This window comes from Arachis ipaensis, chromosome B03 (assembly GCF_000816755.2).
Source record: "Arachis ipaensis cultivar K30076 chromosome B03, Araip1.1, whole genome shotgun sequence".
Classification (NCBI taxonomy): domain Eukaryota; kingdom Viridiplantae; phylum Streptophyta; class Magnoliopsida; order Fabales; family Fabaceae; genus Arachis; species Arachis ipaensis.
In genome coordinates this window covers 128548248-128559123 of record NC_029787.2, presented here as the reverse complement: position 1 = coordinate 128559123, position 10876 = coordinate 128548248, and the positions used below count along the sequence as shown (strand labels likewise).

The following is a 10876-nucleotide window of genomic DNA, read 5'->3' as shown; positions in this document are numbered from 1 at the left end:
AGACACTTGAATATATTTAGACTATAAAATTAAATATTTAAATTTAAAAAATTTTAAAAATTTTGTGTTTTAATTAAAAAATTAAACATTTGAATGTATTTAGATTATAAGACTAAACATTTAAGAACCTTAAACTTAAATTGAGAGGAGTTTAACCTGATAATCAAAAAGAGTGAGTCACCAAAAAAAAAAAAAATATAAGTTCACAGATTTAAGGTCAATTTTGTATTTTAAAAATTTTTAAGAAGTTAAAATTTACAAATCGAATGGTCTCCATATAAAAAAAATCACCAAAACTCTCACATGGTTAAAAAAACACTATTATAAAAGTATAGATTCGACGATTATTATTGAAGATGGCATTATTTGTGGGATAACCTTGGAACATTCGCATGCTGCCGTTTTAGATTTCAGGCACTGCCCATTTTGCCGTTTTCAGTGCTTCAGCGATTCAACGATTTTCATTTCTGATAAAGCCCTAATTTGCTGTCTAGATGACCCACTTGCAAATTCTCAATTTTTGAACTGAAATTAGCATTAGCAACAAAAATGACAGACCCGGATCCCTCCAAAAAGGTCGCCGATAGGTATCTGAAGCGTGAAATCCTTGGTGAAGGTACCTACGGAGTTGTATACAAAGCCATTGATACTCACGTAATTTCCCTCTACTGTCTTCTGCTATCTGATTCAGCTTTTGGACAAGCTTATTGGGATTTTTCAGTGAAAAGAACGATTTATTGTATGTTCAGTTTTCTGGGTTGTGAAATTTTTTTTGTTTTTGTTTTTGTTTTTGTTTTTTTTAAGTTTATGCAAAAAAATTCACTGAAATCAGGGAAAATACATATTTGTATAGGTATATTTAATTTGGAAAGTAATCATGCTTTTATTTGCTTTGGGTTCCTGAATTTGATTCTAGGAGGTTATTTCTCAACAATTTGATTAGGATGCTTTACCAAATTATCTTTCCTTCTTTCAATACAAATGATTATTTAGAAAGGGTCATGTATGGTGTGGATCATTGAGTTTGAGAAAGTGATCCATAAGCTTTCTAAGTAGTTTCAGCATGGGTTTTGTAAACTTTGTATGCGTTTATTCAATGATAAAAATGGCAGTATTGTCACCACATTGTGTTTCTTATCAAAATGAATCCATTGCATTGACAGACCGGACAAACGGTTGCGATTAAGAAAATTCGACTTGGCAAGCAGAAAGAAGGGGTCAACTTTACAGCACTCAGAGAAATTAAACTTCTTAAAGAGCTCAAAGATCCCAACATTATTGAGTTAATCGATGCATTCCCGCATAAAGGGAATTTACATCTTGTATTCGAATTCATGGAGACGGACCTTGAAGCCGTCATACGAGACCGAAATATTTTTCTTTCTCCAGCTGATACAAAATCCTACCTCCAAATGACGCTAAAGGGTCTTGCCTTTTGCCACAAGAAATGGGTTTTGCATAGGTATGGTATTCTGAGGTTTTGATTGGTACAAAGTAGTTATGCTGAGCTCAAACTCTGCTTATACATTTTCAGGGATATGAAGCCAAATAATTTGTTGATAGGATCTCATGGACAGCTGAAGCTTGCAGATTTTGGTTTGGCACGGATATTTGGAAGTCCGGATAGAAGGTTCACACATCAGGTATGCTTACCTATGCATACTGGTATCTGGATTATTGTGCATGCATGTCAATATGACAGGAATTGATTTTCACTAATAATAACGGTTTTGATGCTAGAAACTAGTTTCACTTGCATCCTATATATTCGGTGCTTTGCACTTTATGTTAGTGGATCAACATTCCATACACTCAATACTTTTGTGTTTTATACATGAGTAGGTGTTTGCTCGGTGGTACAGAGCACCTGAGCTATTATTTGGTGCGAAGCAATATGGTTCAGGGGTAGATGTTTGGGCTGCAGCTTGTATTTTTGCTGAACTTCTTCTCCGCCGACCCTTTTTGCAGGTGAAAAAAAAACTATCATGGTAACTAGGTAATATGGTTTATTCTTTGTGGTTAATGGTTGTTTGTCCTAAAGTACACGAGGCTTAATATTTTAGAGTTGATAATTTATTGGCTATAATTGATATATGTAGGCATAATTAATGTTGATTTAGGCTTCTATCTTATTCTCATTAGTGTGGTAATAATTAAAATTCTGTTTTCTGGTTTTTCTCATTAGTTTATTTTCATAATTTATCAGGGTTCAAGTGATATCGATCAGTTAGGCAAGATTTTTGCAGCATTTGGCACTCCAACACCTGCTCAGTGGCCTGATATGGTATATCTTCCAGATTACGTTGAATATCAAAATGTTCCTGCCCCCCCTTTGCGTACTTTATTTCCAACAGCAAGTGACGATGCTTTAGATCTATTGTCAAAGATGTTTACATATGATCCAAAAGCTAGAATTTCAGTGCAGCAGGCACTAGAGCACAGGTATGTGCCTTCCTTCACTTTCCCTTTAAGACATCAGCAATGTTCTTTTCTCCCTAATTTATCCTTCTTTTTTTTGTATTTAGATACTTTTCTTCTGCACCTCTGCCCACAGATCCAGAGAAGCTCCCTAGGCCAGCCCCCAAGAAGGAATCTAGGACTTCTGATTTTGATTTGCAGCAGGGTCCTACTGTGTTATCACCTCCAAGAAAGTCTAGGAGAGTGATGCCTGGGCGTGATGGGTTCGAAGGAAATTCTTTTCAAGGAGTGAAGGATGATGATGGAAATTTCGGTGATTTCAGACAGACAGTTGGTGATAATACAGGCAAGAACCAACCAGTTCCAATGTCAGTAGACTTTTCTATCTTTGGATTAAAATCTCCAAATAGACCTACAATTAACAGGTAAAAACAATATTGATCACCGAATCAATCCAAAGTGGAGACAAACATTCATGGATGATATTCATGCTTGATGTTTCGGCTTGCTCATGTATCCCAAACCTTTCGCTAAATACAATATCGGTGGAAGAGAATATCCAGGTTACAAAAGCATATTATGACATACCACGATGAAATATTGTTCTAGTGAATTGCTATCTGCAATGATGAGACCAATGTGTTGATATGATAAATGGTAATATGCTTTTGTTAACATGATATGTTTGTAGTATCCTATTAAATAATATTGAAACTTCGAAGGAATGAGTCAGATGTTTGATAGAATTTATTTTCTGCTTATAAATGCTTTAATTTAATTTGATTTCGTTGTTTCTGTGCTGCAGCGCTGACAGATCACATTTAAAAAGAAAATTAGATCTAGAATTTCAACAGCCAGAATGAATGAATATTCAGTATTCTCTGGGCGTGCCATTAGCCCAAGTATAATAAGACAAGAGGGGCAGAATAGAATGCTTTTGATGAAATGTAGTGGAGTAGACTTCATGGCTTATTTGTAGAACTTTAAAGGAAGAAGAGGTGAATATTATTTGTAATTCAGTGACCCAAAAGTAACTGCTATAGCCTATACGGAAAAAGAAAAGAGAAAATAAGAATTATAATAAACCGCATGTTTTCTCCTCTCCTTTCAATTCTCTTATTCATGCTTTCAGAGAATTAGTATACTCGAGAGTCCATGAAATCCCATCACCGCCTTTAATTCAGTGCTGACATGTCAGGTATGATGCTTGAGTTTGCAATTTATGGTTCTCAATCCATATTCATCAGGTCCTATGAGGACAAGTATTTGAGAGGCAAACTTTATCATATACATTAATCATATACCTATGTCATCAACCCCTCCTACTGCATTTTCTTTTTCAAGCTATTTACTAACAAAAAGTGTTCTAAGTTCGAACAAGAATTTCTTGCAAAGCTGGCTTTATTCTTGAATGGCGTGATCAAATTTGTCTCATGACAATATGCTGTCATACACACGGACACTGTCTTTAGCCTTCTTTGCCTGAAAATGAAACACCATTCCAGGAATGTTTAACTATATTATCATCATCCTAAAGACCCACATCGTAAATGTTTTTCTTTGAGTACATAGTCTTTTTGGCACCCGAAAGATTTAGATTTTAACAAAATGAAATCCAAAAAATAATAATGACAAAATGACCTCTAAAACATATATTTCACTTGACAAAATGACCCAGACATTTAGTCAATAGTTAATTTGCTCAACCAACTGTTAATTATTTATAAAATTACTGATATACCTCTGTATTTTCTTATGAAATTTCAAATATATCCTTACATTTTCTTTCTCCCTTCTCAACTAATTTCTCCAGCCCCTCACCCCCACCATTCCCACCCTTCATCAGTATGACTAGTCCCCATGATTTTTGTTGTCACCCCTTCCCACCCACTAGCATCTCCCCCCTCCCTCATTGACCACCATAAACCCCCAGTACTCGTCCACTTTTTCTTGTTAACACTTTTTGGGATTCATTTTGTCAAAATCTGGATTTTTCAAGTGCTAAAATGGTTATTTACACTTTTTCTCTTAATGAAAACATATCAAGGGAAACGTTCACCTCTTGCTCCCAATCAGTGGGTATTGTAATGATAAGAAGACATGACACTTGAACAATGAGTGCACATATGATCCCCAGCCAAAGCCCCTACAGACAATCACATTTTGTTTTTCTTGAAATCTAAATCATTATTAAGCTGTGAATAATAGAGAAGAGTGTTGTTGTTTGTTTTACCTTGCCACCCATGTGAAATACAAAAGCGAATAAGATAGCTGCGGGTATCCCAATTAAATAGTATGATCCTAGATTGATCAGAGCACCCATTTTTTGCCAACCACATCCTCTAGCCGTACCTAAACGAAGATTATTACACCAAACAGTATCATATAAAAAATGTTCATACACAGACACCTTGTTGTAGAAGCATTCTTTCTGGATGGGAAGTAAAAACTAAAAAATAAAAACCTGAAAGAACACATTGAAGTGAATCCAGGAAAATGGATGTTGCCAGAATAGGCAACATGGTTGCTACATATGTGACCACTTCTTCTTCATTACTATATGCATAGCCCCAGATATTGCGTATCAAAATCATCATTGCCCCAACAAAGATGCCTTCAACCATGGCCATTGCAAAGACGAAATACACAGCTAAACGTGCAGCCCTTGGATGACCTGCTCCTAGTTCATTCGAGACACGAGTGCTGCAAACATTAACAAGCATGAAGCATGTTACTCTAACTACATCAAAGTTTGAGAGTTGAAAAAGAGTTGCTCTCACCTCACTGCTCCGCTGAGTCCAAATGGGATTGTCCAAACAGTTGTTGAAGTGTTCAAACTGATTAATTAAACAAAACAAAAAAACCGGTTGCAAAACATAAATACATATGCATGAAAATATGTTGAAAGAAAATGTCAACGTGACACTAACTAACCAGATAGAAAGCACCGATGTTTCTAACTTGGGATTTGGGAGAAGGCCAGAAAGGAGAACCATCATTTCAAAGGACCATGATTCCAGGCTGTTGAGAACAAAAATAAGAGGGGTTAGAAATTGCTGGTAAGAAAGTAGTAAGAGAACATGACACAATTACCAAACCATAACGGCTGAAGGAATGGCAAGCCTCATAAAAGAAGGGATGTTATGGAATGCTTCTCTTGAAAAGCCAGTCCATGTTTTCAAACATGAAGGCGAGAACTTGACATAGAGCATCAGGATGAAGACATTCAACCAGTATGATATAGCATTTGCTATGGCAGCTCCTTTGTTCCCCAGCCCGGATTTGAATACCATAGTCCAACATATAAGAATATGCAGCAAAGTGGTAACTCCAGAGCTGAACAGCATTGGAAACACAAGACTTTGGGTTTGCAAGAACCTGTTGAGGCACTGCAGGAGACCATAGGCGAAAAGACTCGGAATCATAAACTTTGCATATTGTCCAGCTTCTGAAGATATTTGAGGATCTTGGCCAAGAGCAGTTAGAATGGATGCTGTGTTTGCCCAAATAATTGAAAGGGGTATGCAAAGAATCATGAGAATGAGCATGGCTCTCTGCATATGTATGCCTACCATACCATGCTGCTTTGCTCCATATGACTGCCCACAGAAAGTGTCCAAGGCACTTGCCATTCCCATCTATTTGTGAAGTGATAACATCTCAGTGAAACCAAAGAAAAAAAAATTGAAAACTCATGTGCAGTTATGTTTATATATGAAGAAAAAACTCTACAGATGAATTTTTAAAAAAAATTGAATAATAATAATTAAGGAAAACACAATGCAAGTTACCTAACCTACCAATAAGCTAAAACCGGTGACAGAGGCAAAAGAAGTAGCCATTGAAGCACCGGAAAGAGGGAGTTGACCGAGATGACCCACGAACATAACAGATATGACTTGCAGGCCATAATTGAGCAGAGAGACGGTTACTAAAGGACCTGCCAGCCATAACTGCTTTCTTGCCTCTTCAAAGATTTCTCTTCTTTCTATTGCCTTGTGCTTCTTTAGTTCAATATCATCAACCTTGAGCCTACTTTCCACTGTGATCTTTTCCAAGAGAGGCTCCAGAGATCCCTTTCCACCTTCTCTATCCATTGTTTACCCAATAGAGAGCAGATCCAAACACATTCGCGTAAGGCATAACCATGACTGAACACTACAAGACAATAAAGATGCCAATACCACGATATTTTATAGAAAACGACTTTCCTCACATTGTCATCTTGTTACATCTTTAGATATTTTATTTTATGATTTCATCTACACTGTAATCAACTCTTTATCCTTAAATAATTATCCAACAGGTATCTCTTTTATGTAGGCATAGTATACTTGTCAACTTGTGCAATTTGCCACTCTAACTAAGGATCTATATGTAAATGCTTGTTACTGTTGATTTATATGTAAACGCAGTTAAATACTAGTACAGTTTTCTTTCTTGGTAATGAATTTTCGTTGTTGTTTAAATTTCTTATTTTTATTTCGCTTAAAAGTAAATTAATGGTAAATTCTATCGTACTACTATAAAACCGGCTATGCTTTATGGTACGGAGTGTTGGACGACCAAAAGGAACACGAACAAAAGCTAAGTGTGACAGAGATGAAGATGTTGAGATAGATGAGTGGTCATACGCGATTGGATAAAATAAAGAACGAAGATATAAGGGAGAGAGTTAGAATAGCACCTTTGTGGAAAAGATGATAGAATCGCGTCTCAAGTGGTTTGGACATGTGAGAAGAAGACCTAAGAAAACTATCCATGAAAATGGTCAAACGAGATATACATGTAAACCATCTTTCTGTAGACATGATACATGACAGAACTCAATGACGTCGTTTGATTCATGTAGCTGACCCCATCTAGTGAGACAAATCTTTGTTATTATTGTATTTCACTTAAAAGTAAGTCCTGTTTTCCTAATATTAATAGTTCAATTTTTCTTTTATAATTAAATACTTGATTAAACTATTGCCCCTTCTGCGTTCTGCTATTTAGTATTCAATAGTTTCATTTCAAATACTAACGCTCTAAACTGTCACAACATTTCAAATGCTACATGTGAATGTTTTTTTAACTAAATTCAACCAAGGTGCAAGCTCAGCCACAAAAATAAAAAAAAGCAAGCGGCTATCACATGATTCTATGTTTTCACGCTTCTTCACCAAAAAAATTTTAGAGAATTACTCAAATGAAAATGGCAAAAATATCTTTTTATGAAGATACTTTATTTAAAAGTGTGGTTTATTTATTTAGCCACACTTTAAACAAAAACAACACTTTTATAAATATCAAAATCTAACCATACAATCTATTATCCAAGGGTCAAAAAGAAATATATTCACATGAAGACAATTATAAAATTTTCATTGTAGTATCCACCAAAAATTTATTATATAGCACATAAATTGTTATAGAGCACCACCGAAATTTTGACATTCAGCACGATTCGTAACACATAAATTTATGGATATAATATAAAAATTTTGTTGTATGTGTATTAATTTTTTTTGTGCTTTACATCAAATTTTTTTTTTTATTGAGTATTAAAATTTTTGTAACCAATATCATTCTTGAATATATATAGGAAAAGACGAAGAAAAAAAGAAGACGATGACAATAATGATAATGATGATAATAATAAAGGATGAGGAGGAAAAAAAGGAATAGATATAGAAAAAGAAGGCGGTGGTAACGACAATAAAGACAATAATAAAAAAAGAAGCCTAAAAGAAAGATACACAAAAAAAAGAGGAAGAGAAAAAAGAAAAAAAAAAATAGCAACGCATATGTATATAAAGAAGAAAAAAGGAAACAATTTTAATACACTAGTTTAATTAAATATTCAATTATAAAAGAAAAATATCAAATTTACTAAACGATCTAAAAATTCATAATATTATCCTCGTATAAAGATGTTTTTATAAAAGTAATCTCCTTAGCTGATATTACAAAGTTTATTATTTCATTGATATATTCATTAAGGAAAAGTCTAGTGGGCAGTAACTTTGTTAAATTTTGACCAGCATGTAACCAGCAAAGAAACGTGAGCCATTAGATGAAATCTCACACCAATCTCACACCATTAAAACCATTATTGATGGCTATCTGATGGCTACAAATCACAAAAGTTGCTGGCCCTAGCATTTCTCATTTATTAAATTGATATATCTATTTATTTATTTTTCGTTTTGGAAACAAAATCAAATTTAACAAGACATTTATTATTGTATGTTAGTTTTTTTAATATAAAACTCAAAAGGATCCTTTATATTTTATTATAAGAACGCATACGATAATTTTTTTAAACATTCTTTGAGGGCAAATGCCCCCTCAAACATGCTCTGCCTCATGATATGAGTCAGCAATGCATGTATGTATTACTGTATTAGACTTCACATTCTGTCTTTGGCGACATGGTTGACTCCTTAACTCTGCTTTCAGCTATCCTTGCCTATTATTAGTATCATTATATATTAGACACATGATAATGTTCAAAAGGGAGAACGAGAATGATGAGCATATTCATGTAAGAAATCCAAGCTAATTGATGTCCTACCTGTTGGTCCCAACTGGTTCGAATGGTGATGATAGCGTAAAATGTGACTTGCACAACGAATGCAGCTATGATCCCCAACCACAGCCCCTGTTAGTCACAACTCACAAACTAAGCTAAGCAAAAGAAATAAGAGCATCATGATTGATAGATATTAGTATAAGTATATTACCTTGGCTTTCATATGCGCAACAAATCCTAACAGGACAGAGCAAGGAACGCCCACAAGATAGAATGAGCCAAGATTCACATACGCACCTATTCGCTGCCACCCACATCCGGAAGCAATACCTGAAAGTGCACTTTGTATTCCGTCTAGAAAGCACGAAACTGCCAGAATTGGCGTCGTCGCCGACACTTCTCTGATTACTTGTTTGTCATTACTGTAAATACGGCTCCACATGTTCCTCAGCACAACCATGATTGAAGCTAACAAGATCCCTTCAATGAACACCATCCATAGCACCACGCCAACTGCTACACGTGCTGCCTCTGGATTTCCACCTCCTAGTTCATTCGACACCCGTGTGCTGCATCAATCATTAATCACTATGCTTTAAAATTCATGTTCCATGTCAAGCAGAGTTTCTTACTTTCTTTATTGAGCATCATAAGTACCTTACAGCAGCACTGAATCCAAAAGGGATCATCCAAGCTAAAGTAAATGTATTAAGGCTGAAAAGGCATATCAAGAACGTTCTTAGGGAGTATCAATGAAATTTATACGATAAGGTGCAGTCCAGTCCCAGATGCTAACCATATTGAAAGAACTGAAGTTTCTAATGCTGGGTTCGGAAGAAGACCAGACAAGATAACTACGAGTTCGAATGTCCAAACTTTCAGGCTGCTCAAAACAAAACCAGCTGTTTCATAGGCTTGGTGAGGATGATCATATCGGCGAAAAACATTAGGAGTTGAGAAAACTATCGCTTACCAGAGCATAAGAGCCGAAGGAACAGCAAGTTTAAGGAAGGAGAAGACTCCATTTAGGGACTTTTTGGAAAAGCCAGTCCAAGATTGTTTGCAAGAAGAAGAGTATTTGACATAGAAGGAGATGAAGAGAAGATTCAGATAATAACATATGGAAATAGATATGGGTGCCCCCCTGCTCCCCAGGGGAGTTTTGAATACAAGAAGCCAGCAGAGAAGGATGTGGAGCAGCGCGGCAAGTGCAGAGGTTATGACCATTGGGAAGACAATGCTCTGGGTTTGCAAGAACCTGAGAATGGACTGAAGAAGGCCATGCGCGAAGAGGCTTGGGATCAAGCAGCGGGCATACTTGCCAGCTTGGTTGGCTATGGCTTTGTCTTGGCGCATCGCAATTAGAATAGGCTCCGTGTTGGCCCAGATGACGGCGACGAAAACACTGACGACTGAAACAACAAGCATGGATCTCTGCAAGTGTATGCCAAGCATCTGGTACTGCCCTGCCCCATTCGATTGTCCACAAAATGTGTCCAGTGCACCGGTTAATCCTGTCTGCTCAAACACATGCACACATTATTTATTTATGGAAAAGTACGAGTAGCCAATAGAATATTTGTATAATACTTACAATGAAGGTTTAAGGAGTATTAGAGATATAACCATTAGTGTTACTTTTTCTCACCCATTTTTTCTTTTACGAATTAAGTATTGGCCAAAGGAAAAGTCTAGGAGGCCAGCAACTTATGTGTTTTGTGGCTAGCACTTAATCATCAAGAGAAAAGTGAGTGATTTTCTACCATTAGATGTAATCTCACATCATTAAAAAGACTATTGATAGTCAATTGAAAGTTACAAAACACAAAAATTGCTACCCTAATACTCCTCTTCGCCAAATTTTAATAAAACTGTTAGCTCTTTAAACTTTCTTTTTTATTTAATAAAAAATGTTAAAAAAAATCATCAAAATTTATTATT

At 35.7% G+C, this 10876-nt stretch overlaps 3 protein-coding genes across 8 annotated transcripts in view; 1 reads left to right on the top strand and 2 right to left on the bottom strand.

Annotated features, from left to right (window-relative positions):
- LOC107631767 (cyclin-dependent kinase D-3) lies at positions 287 to 3522 on the top strand. 5 transcript variants are annotated; one of them, XM_021119785.1, is made up of 7 exons: positions 287 to 654; positions 1164 to 1462; positions 1535 to 1643; positions 1843 to 1968; positions 2207 to 2446; positions 2530 to 2843; positions 3224 to 3522. In XM_021119785.1, the coding sequence occupies exons 1-7, from the start codon at positions 550 to 552 to the stop codon at positions 3279 to 3281; spliced, it is 1251 nt and encodes a 416-aa protein (XP_020975444.1). In that variant the 5' UTR covers positions 287 to 549; the 3' UTR covers positions 3282 to 3522. The 5 variants fall into 5 exon arrangements, 4 of the variants coding, with proteins under 4 accessions (XP_020975444.1, XP_020975445.1, XP_016190798.1 ...); XR_001618626.2 differs by having other exon boundaries at positions 288 to 654; positions 2207 to 2442; positions 2526 to 3075; XM_021119786.1 differs by having other exon boundaries at positions 288 to 654; positions 2207 to 2442; positions 2526 to 2786.
- Positions 3482 to 6706, bottom strand: LOC107631766 (protein DETOXIFICATION 16). Of its 2 annotated transcripts, none has more exons than XM_021119783.1 (8): positions 6219 to 6706; positions 5797 to 6056; positions 5353 to 5439; positions 5199 to 5255; positions 4883 to 5121; positions 4652 to 4770; positions 4478 to 4564; positions 3482 to 3900 (listed from the first exon to the last, which is right to left on the bottom strand). In XM_021119783.1, exons 1-8 carry the CDS (start codon positions 6513 to 6515, stop codon positions 3850 to 3852), a joined length of 1197 nt encoding a protein of 398 aa, XP_020975442.1. In that variant the 5' UTR covers positions 6516 to 6706; the 3' UTR covers positions 3482 to 3849. The 2 variants fall into 2 exon arrangements, with proteins under 2 accessions (XP_020975442.1, XP_016190797.1); XM_016335311.2 differs by having other exon boundaries at positions 5512 to 6056; positions 6219 to 6703.
- Positions 8622 to 10876, bottom strand: part of LOC107634761 (protein DETOXIFICATION 16-like) — a 4220-nt gene continuing 1965 nt past the window's right edge. Inside the window, exons 3-8 of the mRNA XM_016338184.2 lie at positions 9909 to 10453; positions 9732 to 9818; positions 9593 to 9649; positions 9147 to 9504; positions 8978 to 9064; positions 8622 to 8872 (exon numbers count right to left, since the gene is read on the bottom strand). Coding sequence (XP_016193670.1) covers positions 8807 to 8872; positions 8978 to 9064; positions 9147 to 9504; positions 9593 to 9649; positions 9732 to 9818; positions 9909 to 10453 — 1200 coding nt within the window. The 3' untranslated portion in view covers positions 8622 to 8806. The remainder of the gene's footprint in view (positions 8873 to 8977; positions 9065 to 9146; positions 9505 to 9592; positions 9650 to 9731; positions 9819 to 9908; positions 10454 to 10876) is intronic.

Bases quoted from the DNA above. Each gene is read 5' to 3' on its own strand.
- LOC107631767 (XM_021119785.1), top strand. From the start codon at position 550: ATGACAGACCCGGATCCCTCCAAAAAGGTCGCCGATAGGTATCTGAAG. The intron at 655-1,163 runs GTAATTTCCCTC...TTGCATTGACAG, and splicing joins ACAAAGCCATTGATACTCAC to ACCGGACAAACGGTTGCGAT. The intron at 1,644-1,842 runs GTATGCTTACCT...ATACATGAGTAG, and splicing joins ATAGAAGGTTCACACATCAG to GTGTTTGCTCGGTGGTACAG.
- LOC107631766 (XM_016335311.2), bottom strand. From the start codon at position 6,515: ATGGATAGAGAAGGTGGAAAGGGATCTCTGGAGCCTCTCTTGGAAAAG. The intron at 5,440-5,511 runs GTAATTGTGTCA...TGTTCTCAACAG, and splicing joins CCTTCAGCCGTTATGGTTTG to CCTGGAATCATGGTCCTTTG. The intron at 5,256-5,352 runs GTTAGTTAGTGT...TTAATTAATCAG, and splicing joins ACATCGGTGCTTTCTATCTG to TTTGAACACTTCAACAACTG.